General features: G+C 38.5%; 1 protein-coding gene across 1 annotated transcript in view; it reads left to right on the top strand.

The window, feature by feature from the left end:
- The window catches only part of CNGB3 (cyclic nucleotide gated channel subunit beta 3), a 161,999-nt gene that overhangs the window by 71,534 nt on the left and 69,474 nt on the right, over nucleotides 1–20,991 (top strand). Inside the window, 4 exon segments of the mRNA XM_082434062.1 lie at nucleotides 6,693–6,783; nucleotides 6,786–6,843; nucleotides 8,459–8,587; nucleotides 9,468–9,676. Of these exon segments, the coding sequence (XP_082290188.1) occupies nucleotides 6,693–6,783; nucleotides 6,786–6,843; nucleotides 8,459–8,587; nucleotides 9,468–9,676 (487 nt within the window).

Genomic DNA, 20,991 nt, shown 5'->3' with positions numbered 1-20,991 from the left:
GTAGAACATTCACCAAACTTGACATTTCCTGCTGTTACATTAATCCACATATTTTAACTCAACACTCTTCCCTCTTCAAGTCACACGTCTTCCTCACCACAATTAATTATCATCTTTCTTTTTTCAATTACTTTCTAAAACATAGCTAAAAATGTACCTCTTCTTCTTAGAATTCTGTTACGGTTCCTCATTTGTCTCAACGGAACTTTCAAGCCAAATTATAGGTGATTGGAGATCTTATATTAAAAGGTTTGTGCCTTTATTGTCCTCTACAAGGCAGCAGCTAACACATCTTTTCTCAGGCTTTTTCCTTCTTCTTGAATATCTTCCCTTTACATTATTAAAGTATCATTCCTCCTGCTCTGACCACCACCTTCTCATTTTGCCCCATCAAAATTTGTCATCCATTTGTGTTATACTAAAGCAACAATCTTAAACTAGAGAACACGTATCACAGGGTGTACATGAAAACTTTCCTGGAGTCCTAATAAACACCAATAGTTTTAAAACAATCAAGTTCAAGATCTACATTTTACATATGTACTCTTTCTTAAAACTGATATTCCTGAGTACAGCTGCAGACCACGAGTTTTTCTTTCCTACCTTTCTTTTCCCATTGGCTTTTCTCTCACTTTACCAAAGAAAGACCTACTTCTAACCCATCCCAATACTACTATAATACATTGCCCTGGAGTGCAAAAAATTTCTACAGTCCCAAACACAGGGACAATTGTTGATTATGTGATTTTTTTGCCTGTATCTGATTGAATTTAGGAAGTAATGAATACTGTCATAATTATCTTATTTGCTATCAAATGTTTTTTAAAATGTGTTTTCTCTGATCCTTATCAAAAAAGAAATAAATTGCCTTTTAACTATAACTAATTCTTTATTCTTCCATAAGTACATATACAAATTTAAAAAGTCTTGTCCATCTCAATCAGAGATGGCTACCAATAAAACTTTCATGCTTGTTTATCAAAATTTGTAAAATATACTTACTGTTTCCCAAATTCTTCATCAAGGAATTATGAGGAATAATTCTTTTAAAAATATACATTATGAACTAGAATTATCAAATATAGCTTAAATGAAGCATTGTTATAAAAAGCATATACCTTTTGTTCCCTCTTATACTCCCATTCGATATTTTGTTTTATGAAATATATATTTCTTCATCTCCATTTTTTTCATTCATAAAATTACCTGAGGAGAAATACATTCATAACTTCTGTATGTATATAGGTGGGAAAGAAGATAGGCAAGGATTATTGTAGAAAAAAGCTGTAAAAAAAGAAAAGAAGGTGGAATAGATTGACATATTAATGCTCAGCTAATATAAAAAGAAAAATACATAGGTGAAATATAGCTATGGATTAGAAATGCTGACATGCTTTCTCATACAATTTTTAGCATGTTAACTGTGAGGTATGTTTGCACAGTACAAACTGGTGTTGTTAATTGGCAATTATATGGTCAAATAGGACTTACAGATAATTCAGGAAAAGAAAAACATTCTCCTTAAGTCTTAGGGCTTGAATTAGACATTTTGACAGTTTGAATACCTGACTTTACAGTCAATGATTCACCAATCCTCAACTTTTCTTTTCATGGATTTTTTTAGTGCATTGAGGTACATCAAATAAGGTCAAAAAAGATTAGAAGTAGTGGGTTTATTTATTCAATAAGCATTTATTGAAAACCTACCTTGTCCTAGATCTTGTGGAATATAAAGAAAACATACAGTTCCTGATCTTGAAAATGTCAGTCTATGATAATGTCAAATATAAACATTGCTTTAAACACCCCATATGCACTGGATCACCAAGATCTTGTTGCCAGAACTGTATTCCTGAATGTTTCCTGGGTATCACAAGCAAGGTCCTATCACACAGTGTCCTATAAACACCATGAACTGAACACACACACACACACATACACAAACACACGACTCATTTTTTCCATATGCCCACTACATACAAACATCTCCTTCTGAATTTCAATTTATATTAATGTTTTCATATATCTGGTCTCTTGTAATAGTAATCGTTGTGAATTTAGTCACTTGTAATAAAAACTTAGAAATTATTCTTGATTCTTTATTTGGATTTATCCAAAAAACCCAGAAAGTTCAAATTCTTTGATTTCTGCCTCTAAATAAGTTCTTTAGTCCCTCTCTTTTTCCCTCATCCACTCTAACCTAATCTATTAACTTCTTTCTTTGCCTCCGTGCATTTACACTGCTCCTCTTCAACTCTCCCACTATTGTTACTTTTCCAAAACTTCTATCTGCTCATACCCCTCATTTGCTTAATATTCTCTATTGGTTCCTATTAGCCCATAGGCCAATGTTTAAACTCCTAAGCAGATCATACAGGAACCATCATAAGCTGACCCTACTCACCTTTCCAGACCTAACCACCATCACTCCTGACACACTCCACCACCTGGTGCCCTCCACGTACACACTGTCTTCCAGTCACACCAAAATACTTGCTGAACATGTCATATTTTTTTCACATCTTTGAACATATTGTTCTCAAGGCCTGGAAGGCCCTTATTTCATTTTTCTGTCAAAGACCTTCTAATCCTTCCAGACTTAGGATGCTTTCTCTGTGAAGCCACTCCTTGATACCCCAGGCCAAGTTCAGTGTGAGCATAGCATTTTGTACATATTTTTATTACTTACTATTAGCTACTTATTTACATCCTTGCCTCTCCCAATTAAACTATGAACATCCATAGGGCTAGTATCTGTTTAACTTATCTTTCTATTTCCAGTATAAAAAGTAGAAACTCAATAACTGTTTGATGGATGAATAAACTTCTAAGCAGACTAAGATTTTTAAGCAGAAATTTATGAAATGATATAAATGACAACACATCTTAATCAGAAAAAAAGGTTTTCTTGGTTTTGTAGACTGAATGCCCTCCTATTTCTGTATTGTGTATGATGTATCAGATTTTCTTCCATTGCGGCTCCATCTTCTCCATTCTTGAATGGTTTATAGAGGTCTTAGTGGGACACACTTGAAGAATCCTGATGCTGAAGCAGAACTTTAGACATTTGAAAGAGGTATAAGTTATACTATGATAATTATAAGGAGAGAGAGAAAGACACCGATGGTTGGGGAATTTGTAAACAACTAGATTTATGATATATTTGTAGACCTGGTGGAAAATGGATATTAGTGGAGAGGGGCTCTTTAAATGGAATCCACAGGTTACCCATTTCCAATGTGAACCGCATGGGTTCCAGTTTGGAAGTGAGATGGAAAGGGCAAAGATGCGTGTGAGGAGGTGAGAACGGATAGAACTTATGGGGGCTTGTGTAGACCCAGTGTCATACTCAGAAGGAAAGTAGAGGGTGAGTTAGAACTTTGAGGAAAAGCTGTGAGGAAACTTAGATCATTATGAAGTATACTAGTTTATACAGTAAGTCCCCTACCTATGAACTTTCAAGTTGCAAACTTTCAAAGACGTGAACATACGTTCACATGTCCAATCATTTAAGTTAGTTCGTGTGTCTGGCGTACATTGTCACATGCATGCATTCTCTACAAGTGGTTGTGCTTTTGTGTATTTTACTATACAGTATTATATAGAGTACAGTAGTACAGTATCTTTATTTCAAGCCCAGGATGTCTGGAAGCAAGCGTAAAAGCAGCGACGATGTAGCTGTTATTGCTAAGAAGTACCAAGCAATAATGATGGAAACAAAAGTGAAAATAACTGAGAGAGGGGAGTGAGGCGAAAAGATGGTAGACATCACTCATTCTTATAACATGAATCATTCAACCATTGGCATGATTCTAAAGAACAAGGACAAGGTCATGGAACATGTGAAGTCCGCTGTGCCGATGATGCTGACAATAATATTGAAGAATCGTGGGAAAGTGATGGAGGAGATGGAGAAACTTCTCCATCCTGTGGATGCAGGATCAGCATCAGCACTGAGTCCTGCTCAGCTTAATGCTGTTTCAAGAGAAAGCTAAAAGCCTTTATGAAGACTTGAAGAAGAAACACATTGAAGAATCAGAGGGCACATCTTTTAATGCCAGCCATGGCTGGTTTCATCGATTCAAGGCTAGAGCCAACATTCACAACATAAAAGTAAGTGGCGAGGCAGCGCGTGTAGATACGGTAGCTGCCCAGGAATTTCCTGAAATGCTTCAAGAAATTATTGATGAAGGCACGTATTTGCCCAAGCAGGTTTTTAATGTGAATGTGGCAGGACTGTACTGGAAGGGGATACCAGACCAAAGTTACATCAGTAAGGAGGAAAAGTTGATGCCAACCTATAAAGCAGCAAAGGATAGGCTAACTCTGTTGTTTGGTGGCAATACTTCTGGTGATATGAAGCTGAAGCCTCTCTTAGTTTATCATTCAGAGAACCCAGGAGCCCTTAAAAACATAGCCAAGGGTTCTCTTCCTGTTGTGTGGAAGAGTAACCCCAAAGCCTGGGTTACACAGGCCATTTTAAAGGACTAGTTTTTCCACCCTTTATCCTGGAGGTAGAGTAAAATTGCTTGGAAAAGGATGTCCCATTCAACATTCTTTTGTTGCTGGACAATGCTCTGGGCCACCTCCCATTCATAGACGACTTTCATCCCAGCGTCAAAGTAGTGAATCTGCCACTGAATACTTCGTCGTTCATTCAACTTATGGACCAGGGAGTTATAGGGACTTTCAAGAAATATTTATGTCACAATTTTCATCACGCAGTAAAGGTGAGTAACAAATCAGGAACAACCTTGCAACAATTTTGGAAGAACTATAACATCTACAAGGCCATAAAAAAAAAACCATTGACTTTGCTTGGCATGAGGTTACAGCCGTCACCATGAATGGGGTTTGGAAGAAACTTTGCCCACAGTTTGGTCGTGATTTTTATGGATTTGAGAAGGTGGATGAGGAGTCCAAAGACGTCTTCAGAAACTTAGTGACTCTCAGTGAGAAGCTGGAGCTAGATCTGCAAGAGAACAATTTCACTGAACTCCTTGCTGTGCAACACAAGGAGCTTACTAATGAAGACCTGACGGAATTGGAGGCCCAGAGGAAGGACAAAGAGAGACAAGAGGAAGAAGAAGTAACTGAAGAACGAAAGAGATTCACGATGCAGGGAATAGCAAGGGGATTTTCTTTATTTGAGGAGTCACTGTTAGCTTTTGAGGCACAAGACCCGAACATAGAACGGTACACGAAGGTTGCAGCAGCCATTCAGAATGCAATCCAGTGCTACCGTGTCATTTATGATGAGAAAAAAAGAGCTACTACCCAGACATCACTGGATAATTTTTTCAAAAGGGTAGATAGACTTGAATCCAGCAAGGAACCAGAACATGTACCATCAACGTCAGGTGTGAGTGAAATTTCAGCTTGCCCTCTGTCTCCTATTGTTAACAATCCTTCAGCTCTACCATCTCCCACCTCCTTTCCCTCCTCCAGTCAGTAACTCTTCTTGCCTGTTCACTCGATGCCAGCCCCTATATGCCAGCTGTTGTACTGCACTACTGTACTTTTCAAGGTACTGTACTGTAAAACTGTAAATGTTTTCTTTATTTTTTGTTTGTTTTTAATGTATTATTTGTGTGAAAAAAAGGTATTATAAACCTAATACAGGACAGTACTATATAGCCAATTGTGTTAGTTGGGTACCTAGGCTAACTTTGTTGGACTTATGAACAAATTGGGCTTACGAACATGCTCTTGGAATGGAACTCGTTCGTATGTAGGGGACTTACTGTATGTTATGCTTTATATGTTTTCTTAGAAGGGAAGTTCATTAAATCACACTAGATATATTAGTTTTCTACTGCTGAATAAAAAATTATGGCAATTTTAGAGACTTAAAACAACACCCATTTACTAACTCATAGTTCCATAGGTCAGAAGTCTGGTTGGGCTTGTCTGGGTTCTCTGCTTAAGGTCTTACACAGCTGATATCAAGGTGTCAGCCAGGCCTGGCTGGGCTCTTACTTGGAGGCACCAAAGAAGAATCTCCTTCTAAGCTCATTCAAATTATTGGCAAAATGCAGTTTTTTATGGTTGCAGGACTGATGTCCTTGTTTCCTTGTTAACTAGCCAGGGATCACTCTCAGCTCCTAGAGGCCTCATGCAATTCTTATCAGGGGACCCTTTTCTCCTTCAAAGCCAAAAACGGAGAATTTCTCTCAAGTAAAGTTCCCCTTGTGCTTCAAATCTCTGACATTTTCTTCTGTCACCATCTGGAGAAACTCTTTGTTTTTAAAGGGCTCATTTGGTTACATCAGGCCCAGCTATATAATTTCCTTATGTTAAAGTCAACTGAGCCACATAACACAACTAATTATGGGAGTAAAATCCACCATATTCATTTTCCCTGGGATTATGCAGACATGTACACAAAGGAGCCATCTTAGAACTCTGCCTATTGTGTCAACTATAGCTTTTTTTCTTCTCACTATACAGTCTAATGGCAGAACCACAGTCAAGAACACTCATTTGCTATTTCTGGATTCTAATTTTTCAATGGCAAATCTGTATTGCCCGAGCACTATTTCCATCAAATTTAATGCTTAAGTTGTTCTATCCAATTGCAGAAAGGAACAGTTAATAATCTTGGGTATATAAGGAAGGTGAAGAGACTTAATCCCTTCCCTGTATGTTTCTCCTCATGGGTCCAACTCCGTCATTTTTTTTTTCTCATTTAGCCCAAAAAGCAAACCACTTGGAGCCCCTGTTATTAATGAGTATGCCGATGCCCAGCTACACAACCTAGTGAGGAGATTGCGTCAAAGAACAGATTTCTGCAAGAGAAAGTTGAAGGTGATATGTCCTCACCTGAAGGCAGCCCCCAAACTGGTGAGCAGTGTGACCTCAAAGTACCAGGAAGAAGGAGGTTATGAGTGGACATGTATTTTGCAAATGTTTTAGTTTGGGGTTCCCCAAAAGCCAACCCCAAGACAGTGATTTAGCTATAAATATTTTATATTGAGGGTGCTCCAGGAGGTGAGCGTGAGCAAGAGAGACAGAGAAGGGAGTTAAGACAATAAAGGTGTGTTAATGAAGCATTACTGCTGTGGGCCACTGGGGCTTGAGCCAGCTGAAAATCTGTGTGGATGACACATCAAAATTATCCTGAAGGAGGAGGAAGCTGGGGTATCAACACATCAACTCCTGTCCTTCGTTGGCTGAGGGTTGCTGCTGGGGAATGTTGCTAATACTCCAGCATTTTAAGCAAGCCAGCTGGGAGAAATCCCCGAGGCAGAGAGATGCAGGAACCTTCTGCACATGACCTCTGGCCCACAGAATATGCACAGGCCAACAACAATATCTGTTATAGCAAGTTTTATTGTAAATATTAATTAATAATACCCATAATAAACAAAACACTTATAATAAGAATACAAGAATACTACCTGAGTACACAACAGAGCAAAGGACATCAGTGAACTAATCACATAAGGAGAGAGAAAATTATCAGTCTATCTAATAATTACAGAAATGTGCTTATGAAAAATTAATAAGTACAATAAAGTAGAGCACAAAAGTGATATATATGTCATATATACATAGATACATGTTGTATCTATGTATATATATAGTATATATACATATATATACCATGATTATATCTATATAAAATGTTTATAAATGTATAGAAAAAGTAGAGAAGAAAGTGTGTTGTTTAATAACAGATAAATAAAAACTAAATTGTTAATTACATGGGATGGAGTTGAGGATTTCCTTATAATTCTGTATGAAGAAAGTTGGATTTTCACAATGAACTATGTATTATATATAGTTTCTTTTTAAAGAGAAGGGTCTAAAATATAGTCATTATAGCTTGATAAAGATTTGTTGAAAGAATATTTTGAACTTTACTTACCCATAACTGATAGGAATATAAATGAAGCTAAAGAAGCATGAAACTAGGGGACTTCCCTGGTGGTCCAGTGGTTAAGACTTTGCCTTCCAATGCAGGGGGTGCCGGTTCAATCCCTGGTCAGGAAGCTGAGTCCCACATTCTTTGCGGCCAAAAAACCAAAACATAAAACAGAAGCAATATTGTAACAAATTCAATAAAGACTTTTAAAAAAAAAAAAAAGAAACATGAAACTGAAACCTGTGGAATGGTGCACATTTGTAATGTTTCTGTTCAATGTAAATCCAAAGCACTAACTATTTATGCTCCAAAATATGTGGGAATGAAACTTGTATTTTAAATATCCTATTTGTAACATCTTTGGGACACTTAATTTAAACTTTAAACCTGCTATTTATTTCCAAATTTTGATGTTTTCATTACTTGGATATTTTCACAAATGGCAATATTTTAAATGTCATGAAATGCCTCATCTGCCTGTATTGAGAGGGGAAGATTTTGGAATGTTTTGATTCCAAGAAATCCAAGCTTTTTCCTCATTAAGCTAATCTAACCTCTTAAAAATGTTTTCATCTCGTTTTTCCTATAAAGCAAAGCCCACAGTTTTATCATCAACACAAGAAAGCAGTGCTAAGCTAAAAGAAGAACATTATCAGAAGGTGCCTCTGACAGAGTACCTGAAGCGAATCAGACTTCCAAAAAGCATAGATTCATACACAGGTACCATCAAAGGGTGGACTATCTCAGTGGGAGGGCTGGCTATTACCAAGAACCCCTGAAACCCAAAGTCACAGATGGCTTCCATTTTCTCTAGCCAGTGTTCTGAACCTATCTAGAAAGCAGAATTTAAACTGTATTATCTGCAGTGGGTTGTTTTCCCCTTTCCAGTGAAGATAAGAGATAAAAATATTCCTGTGTGTTTTTAAAATAGTCCAGGGCCTGTCCTGTCCCTAATTAACTTCCAAAAGAAGTCCCAAAGCATTAAGTAATATGTTCACTGAACACCCCCCAAAAAAAATAATCATTATAAAATGTCTGTCATCTTCCATGGCTTCACATTGTTAATCCAATTGAACAAATCCCCTCCTACAGCTTCCCTTGGGCAGAGGAAAGCCCTGTGTGCAGGGTCATGGACTGCCTTCACTGGCTGATTTGCCCCCTCCCCACTTCAGTCACACCCCTGTGGGCAAGATGTGACCTTTGGCTCACAAGCCCTGGGTCATCCTGCAGCTTAATTACCAACCAGCATAAAGCCCTTTGAGTCAGTTCTCCTGGACACGGTACCTCTGACTTTTCCTTGGGTTCCCCTTTCCTGATCTAAATAGTACAGTCACTCATGGGGACAGACTCAGTGGCCACTTCTCTAGGAGACAGGAAGAACACTCTCTAATGTCAGAAAAGCTGATTAGATGACTTATCCCTCGTAAACCCCAGTGCCTCGGCTCTAGGGGCAGAATTGTGCTGAATGTTTTAAACAGAGTCTCTTACACAAATTGCTAATTTCCAGATGGTAGTGCCCCAACTTTACCAAACTAAGCAACAGAATTATTTTAATGTTTTTTAAATGCCATGTGGATTACTCCAGTCGCTATTTTTCTAGATCGATTCTATCTCCTGTGGCTCTTGCTTGTCACCATTGCCTTTAACTGGAACTGCTGGCTCATACCGCTGCGCATCATTTTCCCATATCAAACACCAAACAACGCACGCTACTGGCTTATTACGGACATCATATGTGATACCATCTACCTTTTCGATTTGTTGTTAATCCAGCCCAGACTCCAGTTTATTAGAGGAGGAGACATAATAGTAAGTAGGGCTCGGGAGAAGCACAAACTGACAAAGGAATATCAGATTGAACTACAAAAAAACCAAATTAACAGCATTGTGTTATTTAATGTCTGACTGATTGTCTGCATGTATGGGTCTTTAACCACTGGAACCACCAGTATAATCACAATAATAATAACAACAACAATAACAAAACAACCACTGAGCAATCACCACGTGCTGGGGGCCATGCATCTCCCTGTGCCTTAGTTTCCTCATTTTAAAAATGGGAATAACAATAGTACCTTCATAATACTGATGAGAAGACTGAATGAATTAATGCAGGTAGGGTGCCTGGAACTGTGTCTGGTGCCTATCCTCTTTTCACTCTTCACTTTCCAGATTCATCACATCTCATTCCTCATCATCAAATGCAGTGTTTTGTCCACTTCAGAAAGATCATTCTTACCCTTAGGAGAAATCATCTTCTCCTGGATTTATTCTCACTGTTGAGGGAATTTCAGAGCCAATCCAATCAATCTAAGACAGAAAGAGAAGACTATGTTTTCACAAGTACACACCCAAATCGTACAGCCTCTTATACCCTGCACCCCACCCCTGGGCCCTTCCCCAGCTAACTAGAACAATGCTTCCTTTCCAACTGATGTCCACTGTGATATCCTCGTCACAGTTGCAGTGAGGGCTGCATGGAACAGATCTTCCAATGTCAAAGTAGGAAGAGCAGAGCAACCAAGTGTATGGCATCTTGGGTTCATATATGTTTTTGAAGAAGAGGGGTAGTCTCCTTAATCTCCTGAATATTTTCTTTTGAATCTCCAGATGATTTTAAGTTATCAAAATGCTGAAAGGAGTTCGGGTCATTTTTTTCTTTAAAAAATATTATTTGTTGAGGAATGCCCCCTATATTTGAAATCTTTGCTAGGAAGAAATTCTAAAGGCAAGAGCTAAAGCTATAGCAAAAATCTATTCAAAATATTCCTTGTGTGGACTTCAGAGCATTAGTTAACTCACCAGCATGATCCCCTAAGTTCACTGACAGTTTGATGAATGAAGATGTGTACAAATAAGAAATAACACCCAAAAAAGGGGACACTAATTTCAAAAGGGGGCACTAATTTCAACCTGCATTAGGTGCACAAAGTGGGGAGAAAATCAATGTTTGACAAATGGAAAATGACAAAATCAGTAAGGAGAGACTTTTATTTTCAATTTTCTAAGAGGTCTTTGCACACAATGGAGTGTTAAAACCAAGAAAAATAACCAATAAAAACACATTCAATGGGCTCTATTTAAAATGCATTATCACAAGCTACAAATATAGAGCAGGAACTAATTGCTTTGTTTGTTCAAATAAAGTTTAATGGTTTCTTTAATGTAGAGTAGGTAGTTTTAGACTTTGAAACTTGATTACATTTTGCTAAAAGGACTATGCAAGTTGAGTACCCAACCTGAAAGTCTCACTACATTTAGCTATCTATGTGAAATTTGTTTTACACCATCAAATTATTCATTCATTCACTCATTCAACAAACATTTATTAAATACCTATAGTTGACAGATATTCCAGAACTGGAGGATGGAAATATCAATTCCCCAAGGGCTTGAGGGAAAACAGATACCAGATTGAGGTGCTGGAGGCCACAATAGAGGGAATTGGGAGGGTTTACAAGTTTTCCACAGCATTTATGTGCAGTATGTTTCTTCTGAGAATGGTGCTGCACAGAGAACAGAATTTTGATTCAAGGACCAACAAAAAGAGTTGCTTATTTAAAATGTCCTTTATAGACAGCAGGAATAGAGCTGGGAATGACACCATGGAGGTTATGTAGATATGAGACTTGCACCCACAACACTTTGCTAAGACTGCCAATCACAAGGATCCATGGAAACGCTCAGAGCCTTCTAGTGACCACGTCTATCAGGCCTGCCACTATAGTCAACTGCTTTTGGTCCATTAGCTACTATTTATAAACTGTTCTAGAGAAAATTAACAACTTCTTTCTCTGTGCTCTGCATATTTTACTCACACTTCTGTTATTTAATTGTTAAATAACAATTAAGTTCACTACGTTGTAGCAGAAACAAATAGCCCAGGGTCAAATTTTGCCTCTGAAATTAACTTACAGCAATACTTGAGAAAAATAAATTTACCCTTTCATTGTGTACTATCTTTGTCATCTGTAAAATAGAACTAGTACCACCGACCTCATAAACTTATTGTGAAGATTAAGTAAGACAATGTGAACACCTAGCCTAGGGTCTGGCTTCTAGAAGATGTGCAGTGAGTTGCTGACTGAATCAAATGAATGAATGTCCACACACTAACTTCCTCTTGTCTCCTATTTGTATAGGCAGCTCGCTTTCTTACCTGATAATAAGTTTCTTGAGAGTAGGGACAGTATTCAATTCATTTCCCTATTTATCCTAGGAATTCAGAGGGTATACTCAAAAATGTTTGAAGGAGTGAATTAATGGCAATCTTGGTTCAAGGATTTTCTTCCCTTGAATAACAGTTTAATGTACCTTGTAGTTGTATTATATGATATTATTATCTTGAAACATTTATATCTGTTCTATGTGAAATTATGGAGTTTCTATGAATTATTTAAAAGAAGAGGTAAACAATAAATAAATATAATAATACCTTAGATGAGGGTCTTCAAAGACTATCTGTTTGAAAAAGATTTAAGTGCAATTGTCATACCCTTTCTAAAGTAAGCTTCCTCAGAATAAATGTTGCCTGTGTAATAATGAGGCTTAAAAGAGACAGAGAGAATTAAATAGGGTTACATATTAAAAATAAGTGCCTACAGAGAGACTTCAAGATGGCAGAGGAGTAGGAACTGGAGATCACCTTCCTCCCCACAAATACATCAGAAATACATCTACATGTGGAACAACTCCTACAGAACACCTACTGAACGCTGGCAGAAGACCTCAGACCTCCCAAAAGGCAAGAAACTCCCCACGTACCCGGGTAGGGCAAAAGAAAAAAGAAAAAACAGAGACAAAAGAATAGGGATGGGACCTGCACCAGTGGGAGGGAGCTGTGAAGGAGGAAAGGATTCCACACACTAGGAAGCCCCTTCACCAGCAGAGACAAGGTGTGGCAGAGGGGGGAAGCTTCAGAGCCACGGAGGAGAGCTCAGCAACAGGGGTGCAGAGGGCAAAGTGGAGAGATTCCTGCACAGAGGATCAGTGCCAATCAGTACTCACCAGCCCGAGGGGCTTGTCTACTCACCCGCTGGGGTGGGTGGGGACTGGGAGGTGAGGCTCGGGCTTCAGAGGTCAGATCCCAGGGAGAGGACTGGGGTTGGCTGTGTGAACACAGCCTGATGGGGGTTAGTGTGCCACAGCTAGCTGGGATGGAGTCCAGGAAAAATTCTGGAACTCCCTAAGAGGCAAGAGACTATTGTTTCGGGGTGCGCAAGGAGAGGGGATTCAGAGCACTGCCTAAACAAGCTCCAGAGACGGGCGTGAGCCGCGACTATCAGCGCGGACACCAGAGGCAGGCATGAAAAGCTAAGGCTGCTGCTGCAGCCACCATGAAGCCTGTGTGCAAGCATGGGTCACTATCGACACCTCCCCTCCTGGGAGCCTGTGCAGCCCGCCACTGCCAGTGTCCCATGGTCCAGGGACAACTTCCCCAGGAGAACACACTGCGCACCTCAGGCTGTTGCAATGTCATGCCAGCCTCTGCCGCCGCAGACACACCCTGCATTCCACATCCCTCCCTCCCCCCAGCCTGAGTGATCCAGAGCCCCCTAATCAGCTGTTACTTTAACCCTGTCCTGTCGTGGTGAAGAACAGATGCCCTCAGGCAACCTACAGTCAGAGGCAGGGCCAAATCCAAAGCTGAACCCCAGAAGCTGTGCGAACAAAGAAGAGAAAGGGAAATTTCTCCCAGCAGCCTCAGGAGCAGCGGATTAAATCTTCACAATCAACTTGATGTACCCTGCATCTCTGGAATAACTAAATAGACAACGAATCATCCCAAAATTGAGGCAGTGGACTTTGGGAGCAACTGCAGACTTGGGGTTTGCTTTCTGCATCTAATTTGTTTCTGGTTTTATGTGTATCTTAGTTTAGTATTTACAATTTGTTATCATTGGTAGATTTGTTTATTCATTTGGTTGCTCTCTTCCTTTTTTTTAATATATACATTTTTTTTTTCCTTTTTCTCTTTTTCTGAGTGTGTATGTATATGCTTCTTTGTGTGATTTTGTCTGTATGCCTTTGCTTCCACCATTTGTCCTAGGGTTCTGTTGGTCCATTTTTGTTTTTTGGGGTTTTCTTTTTTTCTCTTTTAGTATAGTTTTTAGCACTTGTTATCATTGGTGGCTTTGTTTTTTGGTTTCATTGCTCATTCTTTCTTTTTCTTTTTTTAATTACTTTTTAATTTTTTTTATTTTTAATAACTTTTATATTCTTATTTTAATACCTTTATTTATTTTATTTTATTTTTTCTTTCTTTCTTTCTCACTCCCTTTTCTTCTGAGCTGTGTGGCTGACAGGGTCTTTGTGCTCCAGCCAGGTGTCAGGCCTGTGCCTCTGAGGTGGGAGAGCCAAGTTCAGGACATTGGTCTACAAGAGACCTCCCAGCTCCATGTAATATCAAATGGCAAAAGCTCTCCCGGAGATCTCCATCTAAATGCCAGTACCCAGCTCCACTAAACGACCAGCAAGCTACAGTGCTGGACACCCTACGCCAAACAAGTAGCAAGATAGGAACACAACCTCACCCATTAGCAGAGAGGCTGCCTAAAATCATAATAAGGTCACAAAAACCCCAAAACCCACCACCTGATGCAGTCCTGCCCATCAGAAAGACAAGATCCAGCCTCATCCACCAGAACACAGGCACCAGTCCCCTCCACCAGGAAGCCAACACAACCCACGGAACCAACCTTACCCACTGGGGGCAGACACCAAAAACAATGGAAACTACAAATGTGCAGCCTCTGAAAAGGAGACCCAAACACAGTAAGTTAACCAAAATGAAGAGACAGAGAAACACACAGCAGATGAAAGAGCAAGGTAAAAACCCATCAGACCAAACAAAGAGGAAATAGGCAGTGTACCTGAAAAAGAATTCACAGAAATGATAGTAAAGATGATCCAAAATCTTGGAAATAGAATGGGGGAAATACAACGAACATTTAACAAGGACCTAGAAGAACTAAAGAGCAAACAAACAATGATGAACAACACAATAAATGAAATTTAAAATTCTCTAGAAGGAATCAATAGCAGAATAACTGAGGCAGAAGAAAGGATAAATGACCTGGAACATAAAATAGTGGAAATAACTACCTCAGAGCAAAATAAAGACAAAGGAATGAAAAGAATTAAGGACACCTTCAGAGACCTCTGGGACAACATTAAATGCACCAACATTCGAATTATAGGGGTCCCAGAAGACGAAGAGAAAAAGAAAGGGACTGAGAAAATATTTGAAGAGCTTATAGTTGAAAACTTCCCTAATATGGGAAAGGAAAAGGTCAATCAAGTCCAGAAGCACAGAGAGACTCATACAGGATAAATCCAAGGAGAAACACGCCAAGACACATATTAATGAAACTATCAAAAATTAAATACAAAGAAAAATATTAAAAACAGCAAGGGAAAAAACAACAAATCACATAAAAGGAAATCTCCATAAGGTTAACAGCTGATCTTTCAGCAGAAACTCTGCAAACCAGAAGGGAGTGGCAGGATATATTGACAGTGAGGAAAGGGAAAACTTACGAACAAGATTACACTACCCAGCAAGGATCTCATTCAGATTCAACATAGAAATTAAAACCTTTACAGACAAGCAAAACCTAACAGAATTTAGCACCACCAAACCAACTTTACAACAAATGCTAAAGGAACTTCTCTAGGCAGGAAACACAAGAGAAGGAAAAGACCTAGAATAACAAACCCAAAACAATTAAGAAAATGGTAATAGGAACATACATATCGATAATTACCTTAAATATAAATGGATAAAATGCTCCAACCAAAAGACATAGATTGGTTGAATGGACACAAAAACAAGACCCATATATATACTGTCTACAAGAGACCCACTTCAGACCTAGGGACACATACAGACTGAAAGTGAAGGGATGGAACAAGATATTCCATGCAAATGGAAATCAAAAGCAACCTGGAGTAGCAATTCTCATATCAGACAAAATAGACTTTAAAATAAAGATTACTACAAGAGACAAAGAAGGACACTACATAATGATCAAGGGATCAATCCAAGAAGAAGATATAACAGTTGAAAATATTTATGCACCCAACATAAGACCACCTCAATACATAAGGCAAATGCTAACAGCCATAAAAGGGGAAATCAACAGTAACACAATCATAGTAGGGGACTTTAACACCCCATTTTCACCAATGGACAGATTATCCAAAATGAAAATAAATAAGGGAAAAAAAGCTTTAAATGATACATTAAACAAGATGAACTTAATTGATATTTATAGGACATCCCATTCAAAAACACTTCCTTCTCAAGTGCTCGTGGAACATTCTCCAGGATATATCATATCTTGGGTCACAGATCAAGCCTTGGTAAATTTTAAAAAATTGAAATCGTATCAAGTATCTTTTCAGACCACAACGGTATGAGACTAGATGTCAATTACAGGGAAAAATCTGTAAAAAATACAAACACATGGAGGCTGAACAATACACTACTAAATAACCAAGAGATCACTCAAGAAATCGAAGAGGAAATTTAAAAATACCTAGAAACAAATGACAATGAAAACACGATGACCCAAAACCTATGGGATGCAGCAAAAGCAGTTCTAAGAGGGAAGTTATAGCAATACAATCCTACCTCAAGAAACAAGAAACATCTCAAATAAACAACCTAACCTCACACCTAAAGCAATTAGAGAAGGAAGAACAAAAAAAACCTCAAAGTTAGCAGAAGGAAAGAAATCATAAAAGTCAAATCAGAAATAAATGAAAAAGGGCTTCCCTGGTGGCGCAGTGGTTGAGAATCTGCCTGCCAATGCAGGGGACACGGGTTCGAGCCCTGTTCTGGGAAGATCCCACATGCCGCGGAGCAACTAAGCCTGTGAGCTACAACTACTGAGCCTGCGCGTCTGGAGCCTGTGCCTTGCATCAAGAGAGGCCACGACAGTGAGAGGCCCGCGCACCACGATGAAGAGTGGCCCCCGCTTGCCACAACCAGAGAAAGCCCTCACACAGAAACGAAGACCCAACACACCCAAAAATAAATTAATTAATTAATTAAAAAAAAAAAAAGACTACCTTCCTTAAAAAAAAAAGAAAGAAAGAAATAAACAAAAAAGAAATGAAGGAAACAATAGCAAAGATCAATAAAACTGGGGCTTCCCTGGTGGTGCAGTGGTTAAGAATCCGTCTGCCAATGCAGGGGACACAGGTTCGAGCCCTGGTCCCAGAAGATCCCACATGCTGCGGAGCAGCTGGGCCCGTGAGCCACAATTACTGAGCCTGCGCGTCTGGAGCCTGTGCTCCGCAACAAGAGAGGCTGTGAGAGTGAGAGGCCCACGCACTGCGATGAAGAGTGGCCCTCACTTGCCACAACTGGAGAATGCCCTCGCACAGAAACAAAGACCCAACACAGCCATAAATAAATAAATAAATAAAATTTAAAAGAGATAAGCAAAACGTTCTCTCTATAAATTTTATCTTTCAAAAAAAATCAATAAAACTAAAAGCTGGTTCTTTGAGAAGATAAACAAAATTGATAAACCATTAGCCAGGCTCATCAAGAAAAAAAGGGAGAAGACTCAAACCAAGAGAAGTAGAAATGAAAAAGGAGAAGTAACAATTGGCACTGCAGAAATAGAAAGGATCATGAGAGATTACTACAAGCAACTATATGCCAATAAAATGGACAACCTGGAAGAAATGGACAAATTCTTAGAAAAGCACAAGCTTCCAAGACTGAACCAGGAAGAAATAGAAAATATAAACAGACCAATCACGAGCATTGAAATTGAAACTGTGTTTTAAAATCTTCCAACAAACAAAAGCTCTGGACCAGATGGCTTCACAGGCGAATTCTATCAAACATTTAGAGAAGAGCGAACACCCAACCTACTCAAACTCTTCCAAAATATAGCAGAGGGAGGAACACTCCCAAACTCATTCTATGAGGCCACCATCACCCTGATACCAAAACTAGACAAAGATGTCACAAAGAAAGAAAACTATAGGCCAGTATCACTGATGAACATAGATGCACAAATCCTCAACAAAATACTAGCAAATAGAATCCAACAGCACATTAAAAGGATCATACACCATGATCAAGTGGGGTTTATCCCAGGAATGCAAAGATTCTTCAATATACACAAATCAATCAATGCAATACACCATATTAACAAATTGAAGGAGAAAAATCATATATTCATCTCAGTAGGTGCAGAAAAAGCTTTCAACAAAATTCAACACCCATTTATGATAAAAACTCTCCAGAAAGTAGGCATAGAGGGAACTTACCTCAACATAATAAAGGTCATATATGACAAACCCACAGCGAACATGGTTCTCAATGGTGAAAAACTGAAACTATTTCCTCTAAGATCAGGAACAAGACAAGGTTGTCCACTCTCACCACTATTATTCAACATAATTTTGGAAGTTTAGCCACAGCAATCAGAGAAGAAAAAGAAATGAAAGGAATCCGAATTGGAAAAGAAGTAAAGCTGTCACTGTTTGCAGATGACATGATACTATACATAGAGAATTCTAAAGATGCTACCAGAAAATTACTAGACCTAATCAATTAATTTGGTAAAGTAGCAGGATACAAAAATAATGCACAGAAATCTCTTGCATTCCTATACACTAATGATGAAAAATCTCAGAGAGAAATTAAGGAAACACTTTCATTTACCACTGCAACAAAAAGAATAAAATATCTAGGAAAAAACCTGCCTAAGGAGACAAAAGACCCATATGCAGAAAACTATAAGACACTGATGAAAGAAATTAAAATGATACAAACAGAGGAGAGATATACCATGTTCTTGGATTGGAAGAATCAATATTGTGAAAATGACTATACTACCCAAAGCAATCTACAGATTCAGTGCAATCCTATCAAACTACCAATGGCATTTTTCACAGAACTAGAACAAAAAATTTCACAATTTGTAAGGAAACACAAAGACTCCGAATAACCAAAGCAATCTTGAGAAAGAAAAAGCGAGCTGAAGGAATCAGGCTCCCAGACCTCAGACTCTACTACAAAGCTACAGTAATCAAGACAGTATGGTACTGGCACAAAAACAGAAATATAGATCAATGGAACAAGAATGAAAGCCCAGAGATAAACCCATGCACATATGGTCTCCTTATGTTGATAAAAGAGGCAAGAATATACAATGGAGAAAAGATAGCCTCTTCAATAAGTGGTGCTGGGAAAACTGGACAGCTACATATAGAAGAATGAAATTAGAACACTCCCTAACACCATACACAGAAATAAACTCAAAATGGATTAAAGACCTAAATGTAAAGCCAGACACTATAAAACTCTTAGAGGAAAACCTAGGCAGAACACTCTATGACATAAATCACAGCAAGATCCTTTTTGACCCACCTCCTAGAGAAATAGAAATAAAAACAAAAATAAACAAATGGGACCTAATTGAACTTGAAATGTTTTGCACAGCCAAGGAAAACATAAACATGACAAGAAGACAACTCTCAGAATGGGAGAAAATATTTGCCAATGAAGCAACTGACAAAGGATTAATCTCCAAAATTTACAAGCAGCTCATGCAGCTCAATATCAAAAACACAAACAACCCAATCCAAAAATGGACAGAAGACCTAAATAGACATTTCTCCAAGGAAGATATACAGTTTGCCAACAAACACATGAAAGGATGCTCAACATCACTAATCATTAGAGAAATGTAAATTAAAATTACGAGGTATCACCTCACACCAGTCAGAATGGCCATCATAAAAAATCTACAAACAATAAATGCTGGAGAGGATGTGGAGAAAAGGGAACCCTCTTGCACTGTTGGTGAGAATATAAATTGATCCAGCCACTATGGAGAACAGTATGGAAGTTCCTTAAAAAACTAAAAATAAAACTACCATATGACCCAGCAATCCCACTACTGAGCATATACCCTGAGAAAACCATAATTCAAAAAGAGTCATTTACCACAGTGTCCATTACAGCTCTATTTACAATAGCCAGGACATGGAAGCAACCTAAGTGTCCATCAACAGATGAATGGATAAAGAAGATGTGGCACATATACACAATGGAATATTACTCAGCCATAAAAAGAAACGAAATTGAGTCATTTGTGTGAGGTGGACCTGGAGTCTGTCGTACAGAGTGAAGTAAGTCAGAAACAGAAAAATAAATACCGTATGCTAACACATATATATGGAATCTAAAAATAAAATGGTTCTGAAGAACCTAGGGGCAGGACAGGAATAAAGATGCATACATAGAGAATGGACTTGAGGACATGGGGAGGGGGAAGGGTAAGCTGGAACGAAGTGAGAGAGTATCATGGACATATATACACTACCAAATGTAAAATAGATAGTTAGTGGGAAGCAGCTGCATAGCACAGGGAGATCAGCTCCGTGCTCTGTGACCACCTAGAGGGGTGGGATAGGGAGGGTGGGAGGGAGAGGCAAGAGGAAGGAGATATGAGGATATATGTGTATGTATAATTGATTCACTTTGTCATAGAGCAGAAACTAGCACACCATTGTGAAGCAATTATACTACAATAAAGATGTTAAAAAAAAAAAAGTGCCTAATTTTTAACCAGTATGTATGCTGATCCTGAGATGGCTAAGGATGCCGAATATATTTAGTGTGCCAAAGAAAAGGGGTTTTAGAATCACCAGATAGCATTTTCATTTAATCTAGCAAGTTTTAGTTTCACTTACATTTTTCAGTTATAGGATCACAGACAACCCTGAAAGTAAAGGGATAAATATGCTAAGAACATTCTTCCAGAGTTGGAGGATGGGGTCATACTTCAACTTAACTTCTTAGCACTTGATACGTCTGTCTGTTCCATATGTCTGTTCCCTATAAGCTTTGAAGGAGCTCTTGATATGTGCACCTGGTATGTCTGTCTGTTCCATATAAGCTTTGAAGGAGCTGACTCATCTTACTCAAGCTTGGTACATGATTCAGCATAAACTTGTACATATACCTATATCTGCCTGTGGCTCAGTAAGACATTTTGTTTCAGGGAAAAGTATCATTAAATAAGCATGTCATATATTTTCTAATATATTTCTGTAAAATTTAGTATGTGCACGTGGGTAGAAATTATAGT

This window comes from Balaenoptera physalus, assembly GCF_965194825.1.
Source record: "Balaenoptera physalus genome assembly, chromosome: 17".
Lineage (NCBI taxonomy): Eukaryota > Metazoa > Chordata > Mammalia > Artiodactyla > Balaenopteridae > Balaenoptera > Balaenoptera physalus.
This window is presented reverse-complemented; position numbering and strand designations above follow the sequence as displayed.